Here is a 19630-nt window from a genome sequence, read left to right on the forward strand (position 1 = left end):
CTTTTAATGTCCACTCCCCATCAAGGAGTCACACAACAACCAGCCCTAGGCACTAGATTGAACCATACTGAGTACTAACACCAAGTAAATTGGTAATTGTTTCCTGGTGTAGGAGGCCTGCATATGACAATAAGAACAAGAAGGACACCTTGAATGATCACAATGAAAAAAGAGTTAGGTTGAAACCAACAAAGAACCATGCAAAGTATGAAGGTCAAGTCACTCAATGGAGGGCCCATGACCTCCACTAAATGGAACAGGAATCCTATGAAGTATTACAAGCTTAACAATCTCAAAACACATTCCAAGATCACCACCATTTGCATGAGGGAACTTTGATTGATTGCACCTTTTGGCCCCTGTTGACCCATAGCAACTTAAAAAACACCATGTATGAAAATTGGTTAGTGTGGCTCAAGGAGAAGGAACCATGCTTTGTGTCACTCATAATCAAATCAAATTGAATAATGCAGTAAAAGGAAAATATGAATTAGTTTCTTCTATTAAAGTCCTACAGATTTTATGAACCTAATGGCAGGGTGGACAAGCCAAATTAAGTTGACCTAAATACATAATACAACTAGGACCATTTCATGCAATTATTAGGCACATCAAAGTAAGACCTCAGAAATGGTCCTGATTTCATGTGCCACTGTGCCAGAAATCTGGTGCTCATTGAGAGTAGGAGAGAACAAAATCTGAGGCTTACCTTGCAAAGATAAACTTTTGAGTGTGATTCAATCATAGTTCCAAATATTGTCTCTTTCACATACTTGACAACAAAGGTATGAGAGTAATTTTAGGTTATGTAAAGAAAATTGTCTTTCTTCTTCTAACTTTGGCTAATAAATCAAATGCTAATGGAACTTGTGGCAAAGTTGTTTTTGGTGGTTCGGAGTTGCTATCAGTTTGGTTTATATTGGGATGTGTGGAGGAACAAGGAGGGTTAAGGGGATAAGGTGACATAGAAGACATGGAGAGCATTGTTTCTGGGCTCTGTAACCTGATTTGGGATGAGGTGCATTTTGGCTAAGAAATCAAGGTTGGATTGGAAGCTTATGAGTTGTGTGATGACTGTGACATCAAGCATCTAGGCACAACCACCAAATTTTCCCCCTCATGATTTCCAGAGGCTCAAACTAATTTATCACCACAAACTTTCCTGTCCTAGTCCTTCTCTTTCTATCTCTCTCTGCACACACAAGAGCACATCATCCTTGTTAATGGAATTTAATATGCAAAGCCAGTGAAGCCTGTATTTATTGAGTGGACAGTGGCATTTTGCTTGATCCTAGGGTGTACTGACAGGATGAGCTTTTTCTTCATTTTTATTTTTTGCCAACAAAAAAAAAATCACAAGGTTTAGGGTGTATGTACAATTAAAGGAAAAAAAGATCAATGAAAAGTAGGTTATTTGGATGAAGTCAATGAATTTAAGAGTTTTTTCTACAACTCATGACAATTATGCAACTGGCAAAATGCCAAGGACACTCCTGCATAAGTTGAGAGAGGCAATAATAGCAGTTCTCTCCTCAAGGGAATTATGATAGGCTGCACTCAATATGGTTTGTCCATTCCAAAGCATATGACCACATTCATCAGTCCCTAAATATACTGAATTGTAGTGATTCCAAAAGTGCAAGTTTTAGATGCTGATAAAAGGAATTACAGGAATAAAGGGAATAAAACAAAACTAAAGGCAGGCAAAAGAGATTCAAGAAAAGGATCTGGAATAAAGCAGTTGAGTAAAGTGAGACAGTGAAGAATGAAACAAATACCAAGTGTAAATTGTCAATGGAAATTAGTCAAGCAGTGTGTTGTGGTAAAATTCCACCTTAGAAAGTGTTCATGTCCTCTTCTGACTTGATCTCTAAAAAAAAAAAGTGAATTCTGATGAGGAATATTGCTCAACATTTGGCAGTCATCTGGACATAGAAAAGCTTAAAGAATAATGAACAATAGGGACCATGTTATGCACCTCCTCCTGTTTTGCCCTTTTGTTCAGTGAGTGCAAAACTGGTCAGGTAAAGAAAATAACATGAGATTCATATTAGGAGTGTCTTTATTGGAAAACTTGAATGCTTACAAGGAAGGACCCAGCAACCAAGTCAAAGACAGATTCTAAACTGGAGCAACATGGCTGCTAGTAATCCAACAACATAGTGCAGCTAATCATCAGATGTCTTGAACAAAGAGATGAATTGACTCTCAAGTCCCATCATTCATGAATGGTTTATTATTTCCATGCTGATCATAAGATAATGTGACCACTATGCTAGTGAGATGATACATGTTCTCCTCTTAATAAATATTTGAAGCTCACATCCTAAACTCCATGTCTAATGGTGCCTTAATCCATCCTTTTAATCCTATTACAAATTTAGCTTTCCTCATGTTCTTCAAATTCATAATGTGGGGACAGGTTATGTTCCAGGCTCTCTCACTGTGTGCCTCTCCTCCTCTGACAGCACAGTCATCTCTCTCTCTCTCTCTCTCTCTCTCTCTCTCTCACATCTGTCTCCATCTATGCCATAAGCTTGTTTCCTGATAGTGCAAGCAAAGCAAACACCCCACACTTTATTTTTGTTTGGTCACAACCCCATAAAACTTTCTCATTTTTCCTGTGCCCTGTAAAAAAAAAAAAAAACCTGCTTTTCATTATCTTGTTCCAACATTTGTGCTCTCTCAGCACTGCTGTGAGCCCCTTATTTTAGTTGTCTCACAACCCAACCCTGCAACCAAAACACTTCATTTCCTTCCCTTCTGACTCCTTCCACACCTTTGGCTTTTCTTGCTCTTCCTCTTCTTCCATCTAAGCTCCTCCTAATGCCCTCTTCCTGCCATGGAAAGCACAATGGAGGATACACTGAATCTTCCCATGGAGTAATGGAATAAGCTCCATGCAAATTTTCCTCCTGACCTCCGAGCCTTGACAAGAGGATATTACTTCTGGCTTTGGCCTTGCAACCAGCCTGCACCCTGCAGCTCAGAGAGAGAGAGAGAGAGAGAGAGAGAGAGAGAGGTGGGTTTGTTCTGTCCTACTTCTCAAGCAATCTGCATTGCTGCATGACTCCAACAATCATGGGGGTATGTCTAACTGTTTTCATCAGTTGTACTTCGAGACAATGAGGTGGTGACCTGAATGCTAGGAGGAAATCTCTAGGCAATGCTGTTTTCCTCATAGGGAGGAAGTGTGATCTCCTACAGGCAACAAGAGATTCCTAAGGTGTCTTTTGTTTAAGGCTCAGGGCTTTACCTTCCTAGATAAAGAGGTCAGTACTGGTCTTAAGATTACAATGACTACATGGTCTTGTTGCAGTTCCGAAGCTCTTCCCTGTTATTGTTCTTCTTCTTACAGAAAAGAGAAGATCTCAAACTAGTCATTTGGAACAAATCGTCGAGTCCTATTTTAAATGTTTGCCTAAATTAAACTGTTAATCTCACTTTATTCTAATTTTCCTTTTTTCCTTCTTTGTGTCTCCTCCAATCTGTGTTTTTAGAACCCGGATAAGGTTCTTTGGAACCTCAAAGCTTCTATTTAGACTCCCAAGGATTCCAAACCCAAAGCCTCAGCTCACATCTCGATCCTTGGGGTTGGGTAGCTCAAATTCTGCTTCTCCTTCCTCTACTAATTTTTTATTTGGTTTCTTTTGTCCTTGGAACTTTTCCTTCTGGGATTGAGGTCAAAAAGAACACATAAAAGAAAGAAAGAAAGAGCACAAAGATTGAGAGAGAATGGATCTTTCTGGTCATGAAGGAGAGATCCCAATCCCAATAACCAGTGCATACGTTGGTGGCCATGGCCAAACCAACATGCGTGACACCCCCCCCATCCACCACCCCTCCAATGGCCCTCCTCCTCCGCCGCCTCCCCTACCCATTGCCACCACAGAGGACCACCAGCGCCACCACCACGCTACCAACTCCCACAGCACCAAGAAAGGGGTGGCGGTGAGGTACAGGGAGTGCCTCAAGAACCATGCAGCCTCCATTGGTGGGAATGCCACCGATGGCTGCGGTGAGTTCATGCCGAGTGGTGAGGAGGGAAGTCTGGAGGCCTTGAAGTGCTCTGCCTGCGGCTGCCACCGGAACTTCCACAGGAAAGAGACGGAAGGAGAGTCCTCATGCGACTGCTTCCACCCCCTCAGGGGGAGGAAGGTGATGGGTCAGAAGGGCCTCCTCCTCTCGGGATCCGATGCATTCGGCTACGGCCCTGCGTGCAATGGCCTCATTCCAAGGGCAACCCCACACAGCATGATCATGCCTCTGGGTGCCATCCAGACCTCCGAGTCCGACGAGATGGAAGGCGTGGGTGGAATGATGGCGAGGCCTCTCATGGTGAAGAAGAGGTTCCGGACCAAGTTCACCCCTGAGCAGAAGGAGAAGATGCTGAGCTTTGCCGAGAAGGTGGGCTGGAAGCTCCAGAAGCAGGAGGAGAGTGTGGTGCAGCAGTTCTGCCAGGAGATCGGGGTGAAGAGGAGGGTCCTCAAGGTGTGGATGCACAACAACAAGCACCACTTGGCAAAGAAGAACCCTCTCCAGCTTGAATGACCATTACCTCACTCTCATTTCCATGGATTGTCTTCGTCATTTCATGAGCTTTTGTCTTCCTCGGACTTCATCAAGCTTAGATGTCAATCCTTTCAGTGTTATCCATGCATTGTGTTTACATGAAGGCAGCAGACCTCAAGTTGCTATCCTTCCTTGTTGCACCGCAGCAGCAGCAGCAGCAGCAGCAGCAGAAGCTGGTTTCTGGGTTTTGGATGCATCACTTGGTGAGGCTAAACATGCATGCATTCTCCTGTGACTTGTTTTGTGGCAATTAATTAGCATTAATGACCATAAACCATCTCCATCTTCACCCTCATCTGTCGTGGTTAAGATTCACCAAGGTCACAGCATTTACTAAATCACATGATTTTAGCTTTGGCACCACTCTCCTGAAATGAATGCTTCCTGGGTTTCCTTGTGAGTTTGCTCATTGACAAAGTTCGTGCACTGCAATGAGGCAAAAAGTGCAGGTGATACAGTGAAGCAGACTTCTTTTGTGTCAATGCAAGCTGCTGCCAGTCAACTTTGAGCTTAATAACTTGAAACTTTGCTGTATTTTAGATGCAGGTCACAGTCTGGGAAGGATTAGTGGACTCCATCATGCTCTTCCCATGTTGTAGGAGTAGCCTGCAAAGGTTAGGTCTGGATCATAAGTTTCACTGCCACCATAGGCTCTGTCTGGGTACACTGGAAGCCTACTACAGAAGGACCCAACATAGGAGGGTCAGGCTCATTTAGTGGCATTTATATCAGAGTCTATGCAAGCTTTGATGGAAGCTGCTCCGTCGGAGAGACGGTGTTTCCCGGTCACCTATCACAGCTTTGACCCTGACTTCAGCTCCATTTATGCTGAGAAATCCACTCGAGTATCCTCAACAGAGCACATAGAATCCAATAATCATGTAAAATCACAAGTCATTATGCCTAACATTACAGGAAGGGAGGACACTTCTCAGGTGCTTCAACTCTTAACTATTCTTAGCATCATCCTTCTCAGGAATGAGTCTCTGATCTCGGCAGGTTCATCTTGTTGCCATGCAAATGGCAGCATTACTGGCTTCCATCTCCAGAGGAAACAGATTCAAATGTTTGATTTGTCTTGCAACTCTCTATATCTCTCTCTGTTCTTGCATCAGTTCAACAACCAAGCATGCAGAAGTGTATGATTTGTCTTATGGAAGCTGTGCTCATTCTGCACTCTTGTGGCTGGTGGGGAACTCATGGCCTGAACATCCTACACTGCAAGAATAAGAACATAGGTCCCTCCCATTCAGGGTTCATGTTTGCAAAGTCCAGTAGCAGTATTGGCCCAAAACATATTTGATGAAGCCTAAAGGAGGTAGAAAAACAGGATTCAAATACTATGTTGAGAGGCACAAATGTAGGATTCAAACGCATGACCTATTTTGATATCTTTGATTGAACTACCAGTAGCTCCAGAAATTGAAGTTATGAAGAAAGAATCCAATCTAAATTTAGCTCACTATATTAGGTGTGAAGTATGACTAATTCCCCAAGCCTGGAGAACCCCAATGGATTAGCTGATCCCCTGTTCTTCACATCCTGTGAGGTCAACTGTTATTCTTTACTCAATGAGAAGGTATTGGATCAAATAGCAGAAAATATTTATGATGATTTCTTGCAAAATTACTATTGTGGAGTGTAATCAATAATCATCAATGAAGTGTTATTCTTCAATCTCAATCAACTAAATTGATTGAATAAAAATATGAGGATCATAGTGATGATGATATATTGTTATCGACTTCTATGAAAAATTGTATCCTTAATTAAATTCAAAATATTTAAATATTTTAGTTAGAGGTTTTCGTAAAATCTTTTTTTAGGTATATTCTATTTCTTCTCGTACCACTAATACTAATTATTTTAATACCTTTAAATATAAATTCTACAGGTCTGCTCATATCCGCACCATGTTAAATAATTATTCCTTATTTTATTCTCCATCAAACTACACTTAATTATTCAGAAATATGATTTTTCTTTTTTTTAGTTATATATATATATATAACTAAAATTAATTTTGTTATACAAAAAAATTATTTTAATTTTCTTAAAATATCTGTCAAATTAGTTATTTATTAAGCTGTTGAAATGATCAGATACATCATTTGAAATATTTGATCGTTTAAGTTATTTTATTTTTCTGATTGGTTCGAAATCGAATCAGAATCGTCGATTTTGATAGTGATTTGAAATCCGAAGAACTAAAATCGAATGGTCCGAACTCGATTTTGGTTCAGTTCGAAACCACTGAACCGCTAGACTCGATTGAGCTCCGGTTCGAGTTTGGGTAGAGTCGAACCGTGGTTGGGCAACAAATTTTTCGTACAGGAGGACTCTTTGGTAATTTTCTACAGAAAGGGAGAAATCATCCTATTTTGTATGAAATAAAGTATTAATATATTATATATTCAGCTACTAAAACGCATCTGCCTCTTCTTCTTCGAGACTCAAAAAGGTTCCGATAGCTCTGTCCTCCTCGCAGACTTCGCCGACTGAAGAGTAGGCAAAGGCGACGAGGGAGACGGAGCTGGGGAAGGGATAGAGATGGTGGGGAAGAGATCGAAGCCGGCGAAGGGAAAGGAGAAGGGCTTCGCGTGGAAGCTTCCGGTCGTCAAAACCGAGGACCTCGGCAAGCTCGGCCCTGGTCTCAGCTTCGGCGCCGGCTGCGGTGTGGGCGTCGGTATCGGCCTCTTTGGAGGTTCCTTCTCCTCTCTCTCTCTCTCTCTCTCTCTCTCTCTCTCACACACACACACACACCTTCTTTGTTTTGATGATTAGGAACTCCGTTGATTGGGCCGTAAACTTGGTACCTTTTCTCTCCTTATTGTGTTTTCTTCATGGGTTTTGGAGATTTATACTGGTATGTGGATCCATTTTTTTTCTTGGTTCTTCTACGGCTGCTTGTTTCTAACTGAGTTAAGCATCGAGGTGTGGTGTTAGTGTTGTGACTTAGGAAGGGAAAATGTGGGGATTTGTCTTTTTCCTTCAACAAAACGAGAATCGGTTCTGAGGAACTGATTCGAAATACATTAGCTAGATGAGAACCGAAAGTATGTGGATCGAATTTTTAGGGGAAGTCTTTGATATGAGTTTGACAATTACTCTAGTCTTGAGTATATAAAAGATCAATGCATGTGTTTGTTTAAGAAATGGAGAGGAAATTATTTGGATTTTACCTTTTCTCTTCTCTACATCGATTATGCGAAGCATGATGAGATCATGTATTAGTATGATACTTTGAATTTGAGTCTTTTTTGTTAAAAGATCAGAACATAGGGTTTTATGCTTGTTTGGTATTTTTGTGGCAGCTATGGGGTGCCCACATAGCTGCTAACATTCTACGGTCAAATGTGTTATGGCCTAATGGCCACGATCAATTGTGGTTAGAGCTTCATCAATTATTTATTACGTTCAATTTGGTTTATAACAAAAAAGGTCTTTGAGTTAAAATTGTTGGATTAAGCTCTGAATTGTAGGTATTTGTTGTTTGAAATTGAATTGACCTAGCCTTATTTTAGGTATTTCTTGCTGTGTCAGAACATGCTTCTAAAAGTTGGAGTTTGCATATTGTTGGTTGCATTTAATTTAGGAAGATGGGCACAACTTTCTGTTGGAACCCATACACCCCTGCAGCCAAAAGGGGAGGAACTAGTTCTATATATAAGAATGTAAGGTTTCATTGTTAAAACTAGATGCCGAAAAGGTGGTTGTCCCAATTGTATTTACTGTCTTGAGCTGCTATTCATGGTGAAATAAAAACAAAATAGTGTTTGTTTTTCACATGGGATAAGGAGCAGTGTTCTCTAGCAATGCTAACTTTGTTATAAATTATGTGATTTTTAGATTAAACAAGCATGTTCGAACTTGCTCCTTTAGCTGCCATGAGTACATTTAAGAGGCAGATTGTTTATTAACTGAAGAAAGCAAAGAGTAACAAGGATATATTCCTATTATCATAATGTTCTTAGATGTATAGCTGATTCATGTATATCTTCTACAACAAAAGTTGAAGGCTTTTCATTCTTACAAAGTTGAACTTTGAAATGCATAGGTTGATGCTTCTCGCTACATTCATTCATTGGTTGAGGTAACTGATGACTAATATTGTCTTCTCGAATTATTTGACACAGGTGCAGGCCTGGGGGCCGGGTTTCCTGGCTTACAGTTTGGCATTGGAGCTGGTGCCGGGTGTGGAATAGGTTTAGGTTTTGGTTATGGCATGGGAAAAGGAGTTTCATTTGATGAGAATGGAAAACACACAAATGTGGGCAAGCTATTCGAAGGAAATCCCCCGTCTCGGTAAGGCCTACTCTTACATGAAATATGTTCTTTCCATGTAGGGTTGTTTGTTGGCCATTGATTAGGGCATATTTCTCTCCTTTATGTAATATTGTTGTTCAAGCATAATGGTCTATTCCGATTTGCTTCTAAGATTTTCCTGACAGTTTATAATCATTACGAGAAAGCTTAATATAGAATGAAGATATTGCATTTTATTCAACTGATGTATCATACATAAAAAGTTTCTACTGCTAGCAGTAACAATCTTAAGGATGATGTTGCTCCCTGATGCAATTAACAGTCACCTATTCTCCTTGTTAATCTTTGATTTTGCTTTTCTTTATTTTTCTTGGTGATTTGGGTCAAAAAATCTTCTTGAATTTGATCTTAAGGAAACCACATCAGAGGGCATGAAGACATCTCAAGTTTAAATATCAAAGGGTCTAGATGTTGGCTAGTTTCACTAAGCATGTAATCTAAACTAAAGGCAGCCTTATGCATGGGGTTCCTGCCAATGCAAAATGTGGGAATGATCAATGTAGCTTTATCCCCAGTAAATTGAGAATTTTTTATTATTCATCATTTTTTTTCAATAGGATGACATCTAAAATATCTAGTTCTACTTGCATTTAGTCAGCATTTGTGTTGTTTAGTTTTATTTAATTTTATGAGCCTTCTTCATAATTTTCAATCTGATTTTTTAGCTGCATGGCATTGCTATATATAGTCATCAATAGTATGATATATGCTTTTGATCATCACCATCAAACTGTTGTAATATATACTTTTGCCCTTGTTCCTTTGGTTTTCAGTGGTCAAATTGGTGGTTTGATTGATGAGGCTGTAGTGACTGCCAAAAATCTAGTTAAGGCTACTTCGCGGGAGATTGAAAAATGGAGGTGAAGAGAATCTAAAGAAACCTGCTACTGCTATTTCGGAAGATCATTTGCTTGCTGGGGCGTAGACTTATCCATGCATGACTCTAGCTGTTTCTTTTTTTTGGGTTTTTGGTGTGTTTCAGTTATAGCTTTTAAACTTCATATTTCTGTTGGTTAGAATGTACCCTGTACAACTTCAGGCTTGCAGATGATATTCTTTTGGTGAAGGGTCAGTATTTTAGATTGTTACAAGTATTTACTCACTTTTTTATCTAGTGATAGTCTACAAAGGCATATCAGATAGTGTGGTTGATAATCATTTTCTTTGTTGATTTGGTTCTTACTTTCAGCTGGTGCCATTTTGTATTGTGTCAATTGACTCGAATCTCATCCATTACCGATGTCAACCAAATTGCAGGTTGTCGGGCTGATATTTCTCATTTCTTCAATTCATTAGTAGTTGGTATGCATTTTTACTATCTTGTGGGCAGTCATTATGAAAGACCTTTCAGTTTCTTTTATCTGATGTGGTTAGCTTCTTTCTAGCATATAGGCAAAGAATTGGGACATGCTGACCAACAGTTCTACCAAGATTTCATCATCCTCATCTGTGATTCAAACATTTTTTTACTGACATAGATTAGTTATAGAGCAGAATTCAAATCTTGCAACCAGCCTGACATTCATCAACTGGTTAATTCCTTTTTCATTTTGAAGAGGTCTCTGGTTTGAATCGTTGTGTTGGTGGTGCCAAGTCTTTTACCAAATGTTATTCTCTAAGAGGGGGATGGCTCTTTATGTTATCCTGAAGTTAGAAAACCAAAGAAAGCCTAGAAGGCTCCTATGTCAAGCCAATCCTGCAATATCATATCTCAAAAACTGGTGACAAGTGCTTAGTAAATGACAAATTACTGAACAGAGGATTGCTAGAAGATTAAATGATGGGGTGGGGTAATTCTTAAATCCTATTTAGATGAAAGGTTTATTCAGAGGCTCTTCCACATTTCAAGTTTATAATGTTGGTTTCAAGAACATTTGTTGGACATCAGCTCAGCTTCGTCTTCAATCTAATGATGCTTTCTTTATTTTTCTTGGTGCTGCTATAGTCTCCTTTAATGCATTATTATTTTCCAGCCAACTTTGTGCAACCATTTGGAAGTTGTAGTGTGCATGGTACTCATGTTAGTCCAACAAAACAAGGGAGAATTGGCAATTTCTTTTCCTCTGGTGCATGAGGTTGTGCTCTTTTACAGTCATTCCATAATATATGGATCCACAAGGTTGTAGTGTAGTCCTAAGCTTTGTGTTGAATTCAGCATTGGTACCATTTTTACTGGTTTTGCTGATGAGTTGACTGTCTCTAATGCTTCTGCCAGAGTATTTATTATACATGCTAAAGATCTGACAACTAGCAATATTGCCTTCCTGTCTCACAGGGACCAAATCCACTTTATTTAGTGACTCTTAAAATTGCATTTATCAAATAGGTGACTAATTTTTTCTCTTAATTATTTCTCATTTTTTCCTTGCACCAATGCAAAGCATGACTTGGTTTGATAAAAAATTGGCAGGTGGGTCTTCAAGGCAACTGGTCTGGACCAGCACATACAACACTCAGGACAAGTGTTTGAATCATGAAATTAGCATTCATTCTTTGAAAAAAAATGAAAACCATCATCCAAAATCATTAGAAGTTATTATTGTTATCAGTATCATCATTTGAAAAGAATGTGAAATAAGCTCTCATTCTGCTTCTATTTTGGATGTGTAATTAGACACAGCAAAAGTTAAATCCTGTGCAAACAGATAATTAGTGACACTTGAGAAGATAAATACTGTGCAAATTTAAACATAAAATCCCCAAAAGAAACTAGATAACTTATTGTTGTCTTTGCACAGTGAGTTCATGAACATCACATGCTTTACATGACTAAATAAGTCTATTGTCATTTCATCATTAACAGCTTAAAAATGTCTTGGTGATTGTAAAGAGTATAAAGAATTAAGTACTCTTCTTGGTTCTTTATCAAAATTAAAATTATCTGTTGAAGAACCCAAGCTTTGTGCTTTAAATAATATTGTTATCACTACAATTTCTAGAGATTATTTTTTTAGTATCTTTAATCAGCTTTTGTATTTTATGTGCCTTCTCCATTAATTTCTTTTCTTGCTTGCAGAAGTTGTTTGATGCAGATATTAATTAAACTCTGCTCACTGGAAATTGTTTGAAAGGGTATTTTCACTGCTTTCTTTAATCTCATATGGCAAATCTACACATTCCTTCACAAATGGTGAACATATGCTAACATTTGTGCCTGCGCTTTCTACTGCACTTGAGTCTGTTCAGATCTGATTAATAGTTATTTTTAATTACTGATTGATCATTCAATTTCATCCCACAAATAATAATAATAATATTTGTTTTGAATAATTTTAGAATCTTCCTTGATTATTCTTTACTTTCAACTTTTTCTTTGCTGCTGATTCATGCAAAACATTTGTGTATTTTTGGACTCCTAAATTTTTGCATGTGTTCAACTAAGTTACTCTTATGTGTAATCCCGACGGCAGGCATTTTTGTTCACCTGAAGACCTAGGAAGATAGATCGTCATGCATGCGTGCATGAGAATTGCATATCAAGTAATGAAGAAAACCTAGCTATTCTTCTCTGTTGACCATGGAATGCTTGACTTTCCCAAACTATATAATTCTTTCACTTCAAACGAAAGGCAAATTACTAGGAGACTTGCAGAGCAAGTGATGGCAATGCATCATGACTTCCTGCCCATTTCTAATGCTAGTTCATGTTATTCTTTATGTGATTGGGTGATAGCCATATTGCACCAAAACACTTGCAGAGCTCACCACTGATTGACACCTTGTTTCACATAGTTGAGGCTTGTGCTCTTTTATAACACCAGTAAGTAGTGTCATGATCAAGGACAGAGCTGTTTGGTTTTTGCCCCCCACCAAAAAATGTTCTTTTATTATCTTGCTCTAATTTTTAAGCAGCTTCTCCTGTAACAACATTTCATTTCTTTATGTGAAGCTGCAGATTTGTAGATCAAAATCTAGTGAATTGTCATGTTCAGCTTCATGGAATGACTTGCCAAGTGGGAAATGAGAGAGACCGACTCTGGTATGGCTTAAAACAGTGGTGTGAAAGATGCATGAGAAGTTCCTGCTGTTTAGTATAACATTATGCACAAATCTATTGGCCCAAACAAGCTTACTGAACTGCTGAGGAACTCAATTAAATTGCTTGGCAGGTAAGTTTCTAGTGCTCTATTTGATCTCAGATTCATCCCTGGAGGTCTGCTTGGTCTTAGGATCACCAGACTAGAAGAAGCGAGTGCTAGAACAACTGACATGTTTGCTGTAAACCTAAATCTCCTAGTGCAGATTTACTCAAGACACTAAACATCTTGTGATGAGATATGCAGGGATCAGCAGCTGCAGCATATCCAAGCTTGGACGTCACAGAAACGTTGGAAGAGTGCAGCTCAATCAAACATGCTGTGCACCATCAATTTCCAGGAAGTCTATCTCACATGCTCTGCCCTAATCCATGGAGGTTCCTTCTCAAACCATGCAATCACAAGTCTAGTTTATTTCCTCATAATTCTATGATGCAGAGGCACAATTCTGTGGTCACCACGACTTCAGAAACTAATAACCCAGCTCCTCGAACCATCCATCATCCTTGAGCACCACCGTCGAGCAGCAAACCCTAATAAATACACCATCGTGATTTGATCACTCCACTTGCCACTTGAGTTCCTAAGGTTGGAATAAGCAGAACATATACTGTGATCATCCGGTGCTAATTGTATGGGATGTGTTCATTGACCATGAGATGTTTTCTTGTGCATGTAGGTGGGAGGAAGAGTAAATGCCTTCTTCGACTCCCAAGCCAATCACATGCACGTACGCAGCTAAAGCTCTTCCAGTGGGATCTGATGAGGAAGATGGCACCTCTTAATCAACCTTGCTTCGGGATCAATGAAGAGAGCTCAAAACTAGGTTTTTATTCTTCTCCTCGGGATCGTTAACCCATTTAGAATATGCAGCAGCAGCCAGTAAAGAAACATTTGATGCATCAAAGCCTCATGCCCTTGACTTGTTTTCTACGGTATCAGCTTTATCCAAGTCCACCGGCGTAGCTGCCGGCGTCAACCTTTTCTTTTGGCAGCCACGAGGTATTTAAGCCGACCTGCACCCCCCCTACGTCGAAACCTTTGTCCAAGTGCTTCTTCCTAAGCCAAGGTGATGGCATCGGCTGCGTCGTCGTCGTCCAGCACCGGAGTCCCGCCGGGGTTCCGGTTCCACCCCACGGACGAGGAGCTCCTGCTCTACTACCTCAAGAAGAAAGTCTCCTTCGAGAAGTTTGAGCTGGAGGTTATCAGAGAGGTTGACTTGAACAACGTTGAGCCATGGGACTTGCAAGGTGAAGTGTCTAAGTCTGTGTTGTGCTTTGCTATTGTCCTCGCAGCATTTGTGCGCTTGCTCGAACAGTATCTATCATGCATGTGGAGTTAAAGCTCTCAGCTTTCCTTGATGCAGAGCGCTGCAGGATCGGGTCTGCGCCTCAAGATGAGTGGTACTTCTTCAGCCACAAGGATCGCAAGTACCCCACCGGGTCGCGGACCAACCGCGCCACCGGCGCCGGATTCTGGAAGGCTACCGGGCGCGACAAGTGCATCCGGAACAGCTACGAGAGGATCGGCATGAGGAAGACGCTGGTGTTCTACCGCGGCCGCGCGCCCCACGGCCAGAAGACCGACTGGATCATGCACGAGTACCGGCTCGACGACTCCGACGACGCCCGGGGCGAAGCCGGCGGTGGCAGTGTAGGCTTTCCATCTCTGCGGTTCATGCTTGCCTGCTCTTCTCGCTCTGATCTCCCTCTTCTTGTGTTGCAGGATGATGGATGGGTGGTGTGCAGGGTCTTCAAGAAGAAGTGCTTCTTCAAGGGCAGCGGCGAAGGGAGCACGAGCCAAGCCATGGAGAACCACATGAGCGTCGCCGCCAGCCACGACCAGTCCCCATCGCTGAGCTCTAACTACATCCACCCAAATCTCGGCCACCACCACCGCCACCTCCACCACCACAACGGCCTGTACTACTCCCAGATGCCCACCGGCCCCTACTCCCATGGCCAAGTGCAGGACCTGATGACCAACCACAGGCCGTCGGGATACGACTTCGGGGTGCTCCCCGGAGACTCCTCCCCCGTCGTCAAGCCCTACGACGGAGCATTAGCAGCTGCAGCCGCCTGCGTAGGGATGCAAAGCGAGAGGGATCCGGGCCCGAACGAGTGGGCGGTGCTTGACGGCATAACGGCGCAGCAGCAGCAGCAGATGAATCAGATGGCGAGCCAACGCGGGGGAGAGATGGATTTGTGGGGATATGGGAAGTAAAGGTCACATTGGGCTGGCCATGTGCATGGAATTGTTGTGGCTCAAACTCCATCGTTCATTGCAATAAGGACCAAATTGGTGGTATGCATGAGCGAACTCAGAAGAGTCTCAGCTCCTCTGCCCACAGAATCGATTGTGTCTGTTCCTTTGAGTGTTTACATGTTTTAATTGTGTAAGGGTCGATCTCTACATCCTGTCAATGTACACATGTATAGAGTAGACAATGTTCTAATAATATATCATAATGAATATGCTGAATTGCCATTTAGAACATTTGGCATCCAACATGTTATGCTGTCAATGTACGCGTGCATGGAGCAGAAACATTAAGCTTAAGATGCCCACCATCTGTAGCCAACATGAAGAAGAAGAAGAAGAAGAAGAAGACAGGCACAGCAGCATGTAGGTAGGTCGTGACAAATACCTGCCTCGACACCATCTCACTCACTGGAAGCACATAGCACCTAAGAAGCTTCACTCTGACTTTGGTGTGTGATTCTCAAATTATAAATTAATTAAAGATTAAATTTGTAAAAATATATAATTATCATTTCATATTTGCCTATATCATGATCCTTTATCGTATCCTCGTAGGATTAAATTTTTATTAAGGATGTCAATCTTAAAACGATATAATTGAAATACTCTGTGAGCAAGAAGCTCTATGAGGAAGTCAAATAATTTGTTAGAAGAATAGACGTAAGAAACATATAGATGACGTCTGACAACTTAATTTCTAATAAAGTAAAAATCGATGATAAAATATTTTATGCGAGAGTGAAACATTAGGTATATTATTAGAGTGAATTAGGAGGTGATGTCAAATTCGTGTAACATATTGGTGATCAAGTTGAGTTCTATAGTGGTGGTGGCGATGACTCAGTATTCGATTTTCGTGGTGGATTTTGTGACTATGTTATGTTTCTTGATATTCTAATTGATCAGGTTTACTCTAAAAAAGATAATGTAGACTGATGTAGATATTCTATCATTAGTATTGCTTGCTCAATCAGTATCAACAAAAGTATGAAGATGAAGTGATGAATGTTTATGAAAAAAAAGTTCGAGAGTCTCTTTAAAATATTGTAGGGTACATTTTAGTATTGACTAATGTGTAGTGGAGGGCCAATATATGAATTATGATAATTTATTAATTATAAATAAAATATCTAAATATTTAATAGATAAATACTATAAGAAACTAAGTAATTGTCAATATTATGTGGGATCTGTAGTATGACTATCAACATATAATTTGAGTGACTTAGTGGAGAAAAGTGAGGTGGCAACTTCTTTGGCATTTTGCATGTTCATCTTTAATAATAGATCTCAAATATACTTTTTAAAATAATAAAAATATAGAAGATACAAACATTATTTCAATATAGATACAAACATTGTCAATTACTTAAGAAATTATTTGATCTTCATAAAATTATTGTCTGTAATAATAATATTATTCATATAAACTAGTACATATACTATATTTTTTTTTGTTATGATAGGAATAAAAAGTTATCGGATTTAGAGTTAACGAAACCGACTGATTAAAAAATGAGTCAAGTTCAATATACTAAGCTCTTGGAGCTCGATGATGTTCATAAATAGTTTTTCATAGTTTAATTTGAATATTAAGAGTAGATAAAGTAGAGTTGTTATATAAAAACATGTGTCTCTTCCAATAAAATATTGTTAATATTTAGTTGAAGTATATGTCAATATTAAGTGATGGTCAAATTTGTTCACAAGCTTGTATTGAATACAAATGATATTCAGTTAAGGTCCCTTTGGTATCACAAGCTTGCTACTTGCTCTATATAGATAGACCATTCTTATTTGTTTGGCAAGTCTCGCATAGTCCCACATCGGAAAAATCAAGTTTGTTATCTCCTATTATAACTATAAATAAGGGTCTAAGCTTTAAAGTCATATGTACCACAACAAAAATCTATTTTTTTTTAATTTAATTTTTATTAAGTTCATATTTAGTTAAAATAGTTTGGATTTATAGTTTGAGCTTTTCTTGTTTAATAGTTTCAAGTTTTTTATAGCCTAAGAACATTTTCCTAAAGCATTTATAATTATCATTTTTATAGTAGAGTTTTACTTCTCCACATAGATTAATTAATCGAACCATGTAAATCTGGTGTCCTTGTCTCTTTTATTTTTCTAGTTTATTATTTTTAGGTTACCAAATTACCTTTGATAAATTTTTTGAGGCTAGCTCTAATAATTTTTAATCATATACTTTGTTTAGATAAAGCAGAAAGGGCCTGCTTTATTTCTTGTTCTGTAAAGATTGTCCATGGTGATATAAATTAGATGAAATACCATCAGACTGCTTCATACTCAAAGTAAACTACTGACACTGAATTTTTAGGTAAAACAAGCTTCAGTGTAACAGAGATTGGAGAAGATGAATGCCCCAAGGCTCTACTGTGATAAATGCATGAGGCAGACTTCCACATCCGAGATAATGACATCAAGAACTTGTTCCTAAGGTACTGTGAAGTTGCAGCTATAAACTTCTGCAGATATGAATGGATATTCATCCAGCTCAGGAACTCAAACTGGCAGTCAGGCCATGGCAAGCTGCCTCAGGTTCATGGGGTATACATCAGAAGCAGAAGAGGAATTGTATGCTTTCTTGGCGTAGATGACATTGGCGACCTCGGTGGGGTGGAATGCGTCCCAGAACAAGTAGCTAGTGCGGTCGGCGCAGGGCGTCTGAAGAGGAAGACATGTTATCTGCCCGTTGTTCCGCCCCACGCCGCAGCAGCCCTTGTCGATCACATCGAACCCTGTTGGACCGGCACAAAGCTTAGAACTCGTCACCTCATCAGGTCATCTCATAGCTAATGTTCGGACTAGAGCAACAATCTTACCGTAGGAAGCTGCATTCGCGACCAGTTCTTTCGAGCTCTCGTACGTGTTGACGTAGACGAATTTGGCATCAGGAAGCTGAGCATTGAACCTCTTCACCATCCTCACAAGGCCTGTGTTAAAGATCGATATGGCCGTGTTGATGTCCTCGTTGCAACCACTGCTGCTGCCTTTCCTAGTGTTGCGATTACTGTATCGAGCTAGCTCATACGGTATGCAGCCAATCTGGCCGATCCCGATGATCGCCACCTTTCGCGCTCCCAGATCGTACAGTTCCTGTCATCAACGACGACATGCATGCATGTAAAAGACGTAGAGTGGGTTGCTGGATGAGTGCAGAAGCAGCAAAGCCATACGGTTAGCTGCCGGGAGTAGTCTTCGAGGAGGAGAGCAGCGTAAGTTCGGGGACTGTATTCTCTGCTGGTCGGGTACATGGTGGGCATGAAATAGTTGTTCAGGTAGTCATTGCTGCCCATACCCATGTAGTAGATGCATTTCCCCAGGTAGTCACCAGCCCTGGTGGAGTTCCCCCTGAACATTCTCGTCATCACCCTCACGGTGTCACGGAAGTGGTTTATTTGCTGTGCAAGAGGGTAGTGATCTCCCTGTCATGCAAGAGAGGTAAGATGGTTTCCTGCAGCAGTTCACAGCTCAGCTGCTTAATTACCAGGTTGTTGCCGGTTTCGTCTCTGATGCCGGCAGCCCCCGAGGCGTAGTTCAAGCCTCTAAATATGCCAGCTCTCTCTGCGACGGCGTAGGGCGGAATGAAGCCTCGGAAACCTAGCAACTGAGCTGGAACACCATGAAAGAGCCGAGAAGTCAGTCAATCATGTCAAAGAGAGACGAGCAGACGGCGGGCATGCGTGTGTGCAGTATTACCCAAGACATCGACCAAGGTGCGGCCATTGGTGAACCTCCCGGAGGAGCCCTCGACGAAGTCGATGCCGTAAGGCCTGTAGTTGGCCCGGGCGAGCGTGAGGATGTTGTTGTTGTTGCCGTTGTCCACCAGGGAGTCCCCGAAGATGAAGAAGCAGGGCACCTGAGGGGCTACATACCAAGCTCTCGTCACCTCGGACAAGGCAAGAACGAGCAGCACGAGCTTGCCGAAGTAGTCTCCCATGATCCAAGAGCACGCCATGAACCGAGGCTGGATCCTGTACTGTCCGAGCTTCTTGGCAGGAAGCTGCATGATATATATAGGCTGCAGACCGGCGACGGCAAAAGTGATTGCTGTCGGTCGAGGCAGAGAGCTCGTGAGGATACTTGTTGCCATTGGGTGGTGGTTCATGCGCTTCCTACAGCTCCAAGATTCTGCATTTAATGGAGGTGGTGATCGAGATGATAGGTTCATCCTTAAAGTTCTTTCGATTTCGAATATCCTAACACATATAGATTCCTAACTATGCTCTTATACCATAAAATATTACAAACAGGCATCAAGCAAATCAATGACTAGAACAAACTTTATTCATAATAATAAATTTAATTTTTTGCCTGTTATATATATTGCATAACAAGTAAAATAGACTCAACTAGCAAAAAAAAAAAAAAAAGCTAAAAATAAGTTATCTCCCAACACTCCACCACTA

General features: G+C 40.6%; 4 protein-coding genes across 4 annotated transcripts; 3 read left to right on the top strand and 1 right to left on the bottom strand.

The window, feature by feature from the left end:
• Nucleotides 1–2702: 2702 nt before the first annotated feature.
• LOC135640389 (zinc-finger homeodomain protein 4-like) lies at nucleotides 2703–4699 on the top strand. Its single transcript, XM_065154770.1, has 2 exons — nucleotides 2703–3022; nucleotides 3111–4699. Exon 2 carries the CDS (start codon nucleotides 3736–3738, stop codon nucleotides 4549–4551), a length of 816 nt encoding a protein of 271 aa, XP_065010842.1. The 5' UTR covers nucleotides 2703–3022; nucleotides 3111–3735; the 3' UTR covers nucleotides 4552–4699.
• A 2313-nt stretch (nucleotides 4700–7012) lies between these two features.
• LOC103989361 (glycine-rich cell wall structural protein 1) lies at nucleotides 7013–10031 on the top strand. Its single transcript, XM_009408185.3, has 3 exons — nucleotides 7013–7276; nucleotides 8709–8877; nucleotides 9672–10031. Exons 1-3 carry the CDS (start codon nucleotides 7123–7125, stop codon nucleotides 9760–9762), a joined length of 414 nt encoding a protein of 137 aa, XP_009406460.2. The 5' UTR covers nucleotides 7013–7122; the 3' UTR covers nucleotides 9763–10031.
• Nucleotides 10032–11687: 1656 nt separating this feature from the next.
• On the top strand, nucleotides 11688–15416 carry LOC135640444 (protein BEARSKIN1-like). Its single transcript, XM_065154884.1, has 5 exons — nucleotides 11688–13523; nucleotides 13615–13761; nucleotides 13878–14185; nucleotides 14302–14588; nucleotides 14661–15416. Exons 3-5 carry the CDS (start codon nucleotides 14008–14010, stop codon nucleotides 15156–15158), a joined length of 963 nt encoding a protein of 320 aa, XP_065010956.1. The 5' UTR covers nucleotides 11688–13523; nucleotides 13615–13761; nucleotides 13878–14007; the 3' UTR covers nucleotides 15159–15416.
• Nucleotides 15417–17735: 2319 nt separating this feature from the next.
• On the bottom strand, nucleotides 17736–19407 carry LOC135640344 (GDSL esterase/lipase At1g33811-like). Its single transcript, XM_065154681.1, has 5 exons — nucleotides 18921–19407; nucleotides 18709–18833; nucleotides 18398–18646; nucleotides 18044–18317; nucleotides 17736–17959 (listed from the first exon to the last, which is right to left on the bottom strand). The coding sequence occupies exons 1-5, from the start codon at nucleotides 19390–19392 to the stop codon at nucleotides 17736–17738; spliced, it is 1344 nt and encodes a 447-aa protein (XP_065010753.1). The 5' UTR covers nucleotides 19393–19407.
• Nucleotides 19408–19630: the final 223 nt, after the last annotated feature.

The sequence above is a fragment of the Musa acuminata genome, chromosome BXJ3-6 (genome assembly GCF_036884655.1).
Source record: "Musa acuminata AAA Group cultivar baxijiao chromosome BXJ3-6, Cavendish_Baxijiao_AAA, whole genome shotgun sequence".
In the NCBI taxonomy this organism is placed as follows: Eukaryota; Viridiplantae; Streptophyta; class Magnoliopsida; order Zingiberales; family Musaceae; genus Musa; species Musa acuminata.

Bases quoted from the DNA above. Each gene is read 5' to 3' on its own strand.
- LOC135640389 (XM_065154770.1), top strand. From the start codon at position 3,736: ATGGATCTTTCTGGTCATGAAGGAGAGATCCCAATCCCAATAACCAGT.
- LOC103989361 (XM_009408185.3), top strand. From the start codon at position 7,123: ATGGTGGGGAAGAGATCGAAGCCGGCGAAGGGAAAGGAGAAGGGCTTC. The intron at 7,277-8,708 runs GTTCCTTCTCCT...TATTTGACACAG, and splicing joins CGGTATCGGCCTCTTTGGAG to GTGCAGGCCTGGGGGCCGGG. The intron at 8,878-9,671 runs GTAAGGCCTACT...TTTGGTTTTCAG, and splicing joins GAAGGAAATCCCCCGTCTCG to TGGTCAAATTGGTGGTTTGA.
- LOC135640444 (XM_065154884.1), top strand. From the start codon at position 14,008: ATGGCATCGGCTGCGTCGTCGTCGTCCAGCACCGGAGTCCCGCCGGGG. The intron at 14,186-14,301 runs GTGAAGTGTCTA...TCCTTGATGCAG, and splicing joins TGAGCCATGGGACTTGCAAG to AGCGCTGCAGGATCGGGTCT. The intron at 14,589-14,660 runs GTAGGCTTTCCA...CTTGTGTTGCAG, and splicing joins GCGAAGCCGGCGGTGGCAGT to GATGATGGATGGGTGGTGTG.
- LOC135640344 (XM_065154681.1), bottom strand. From the start codon at position 19,392: ATGAACCTATCATCTCGATCACCACCTCCATTAAATGCAGAATCTTGG. The intron at 18,647-18,708 runs GTAATTAAGCAG...CTTGCATGACAG, and splicing joins ACGAAACCGGCAACAACCTG to GGAGATCACTACCCTCTTGC. The intron at 17,960-18,043 runs GTAAGATTGTTG...CCGGTCCAACAG, and splicing joins CGCGAATGCAGCTTCCTACG to GGTTCGATGTGATCGACAAG.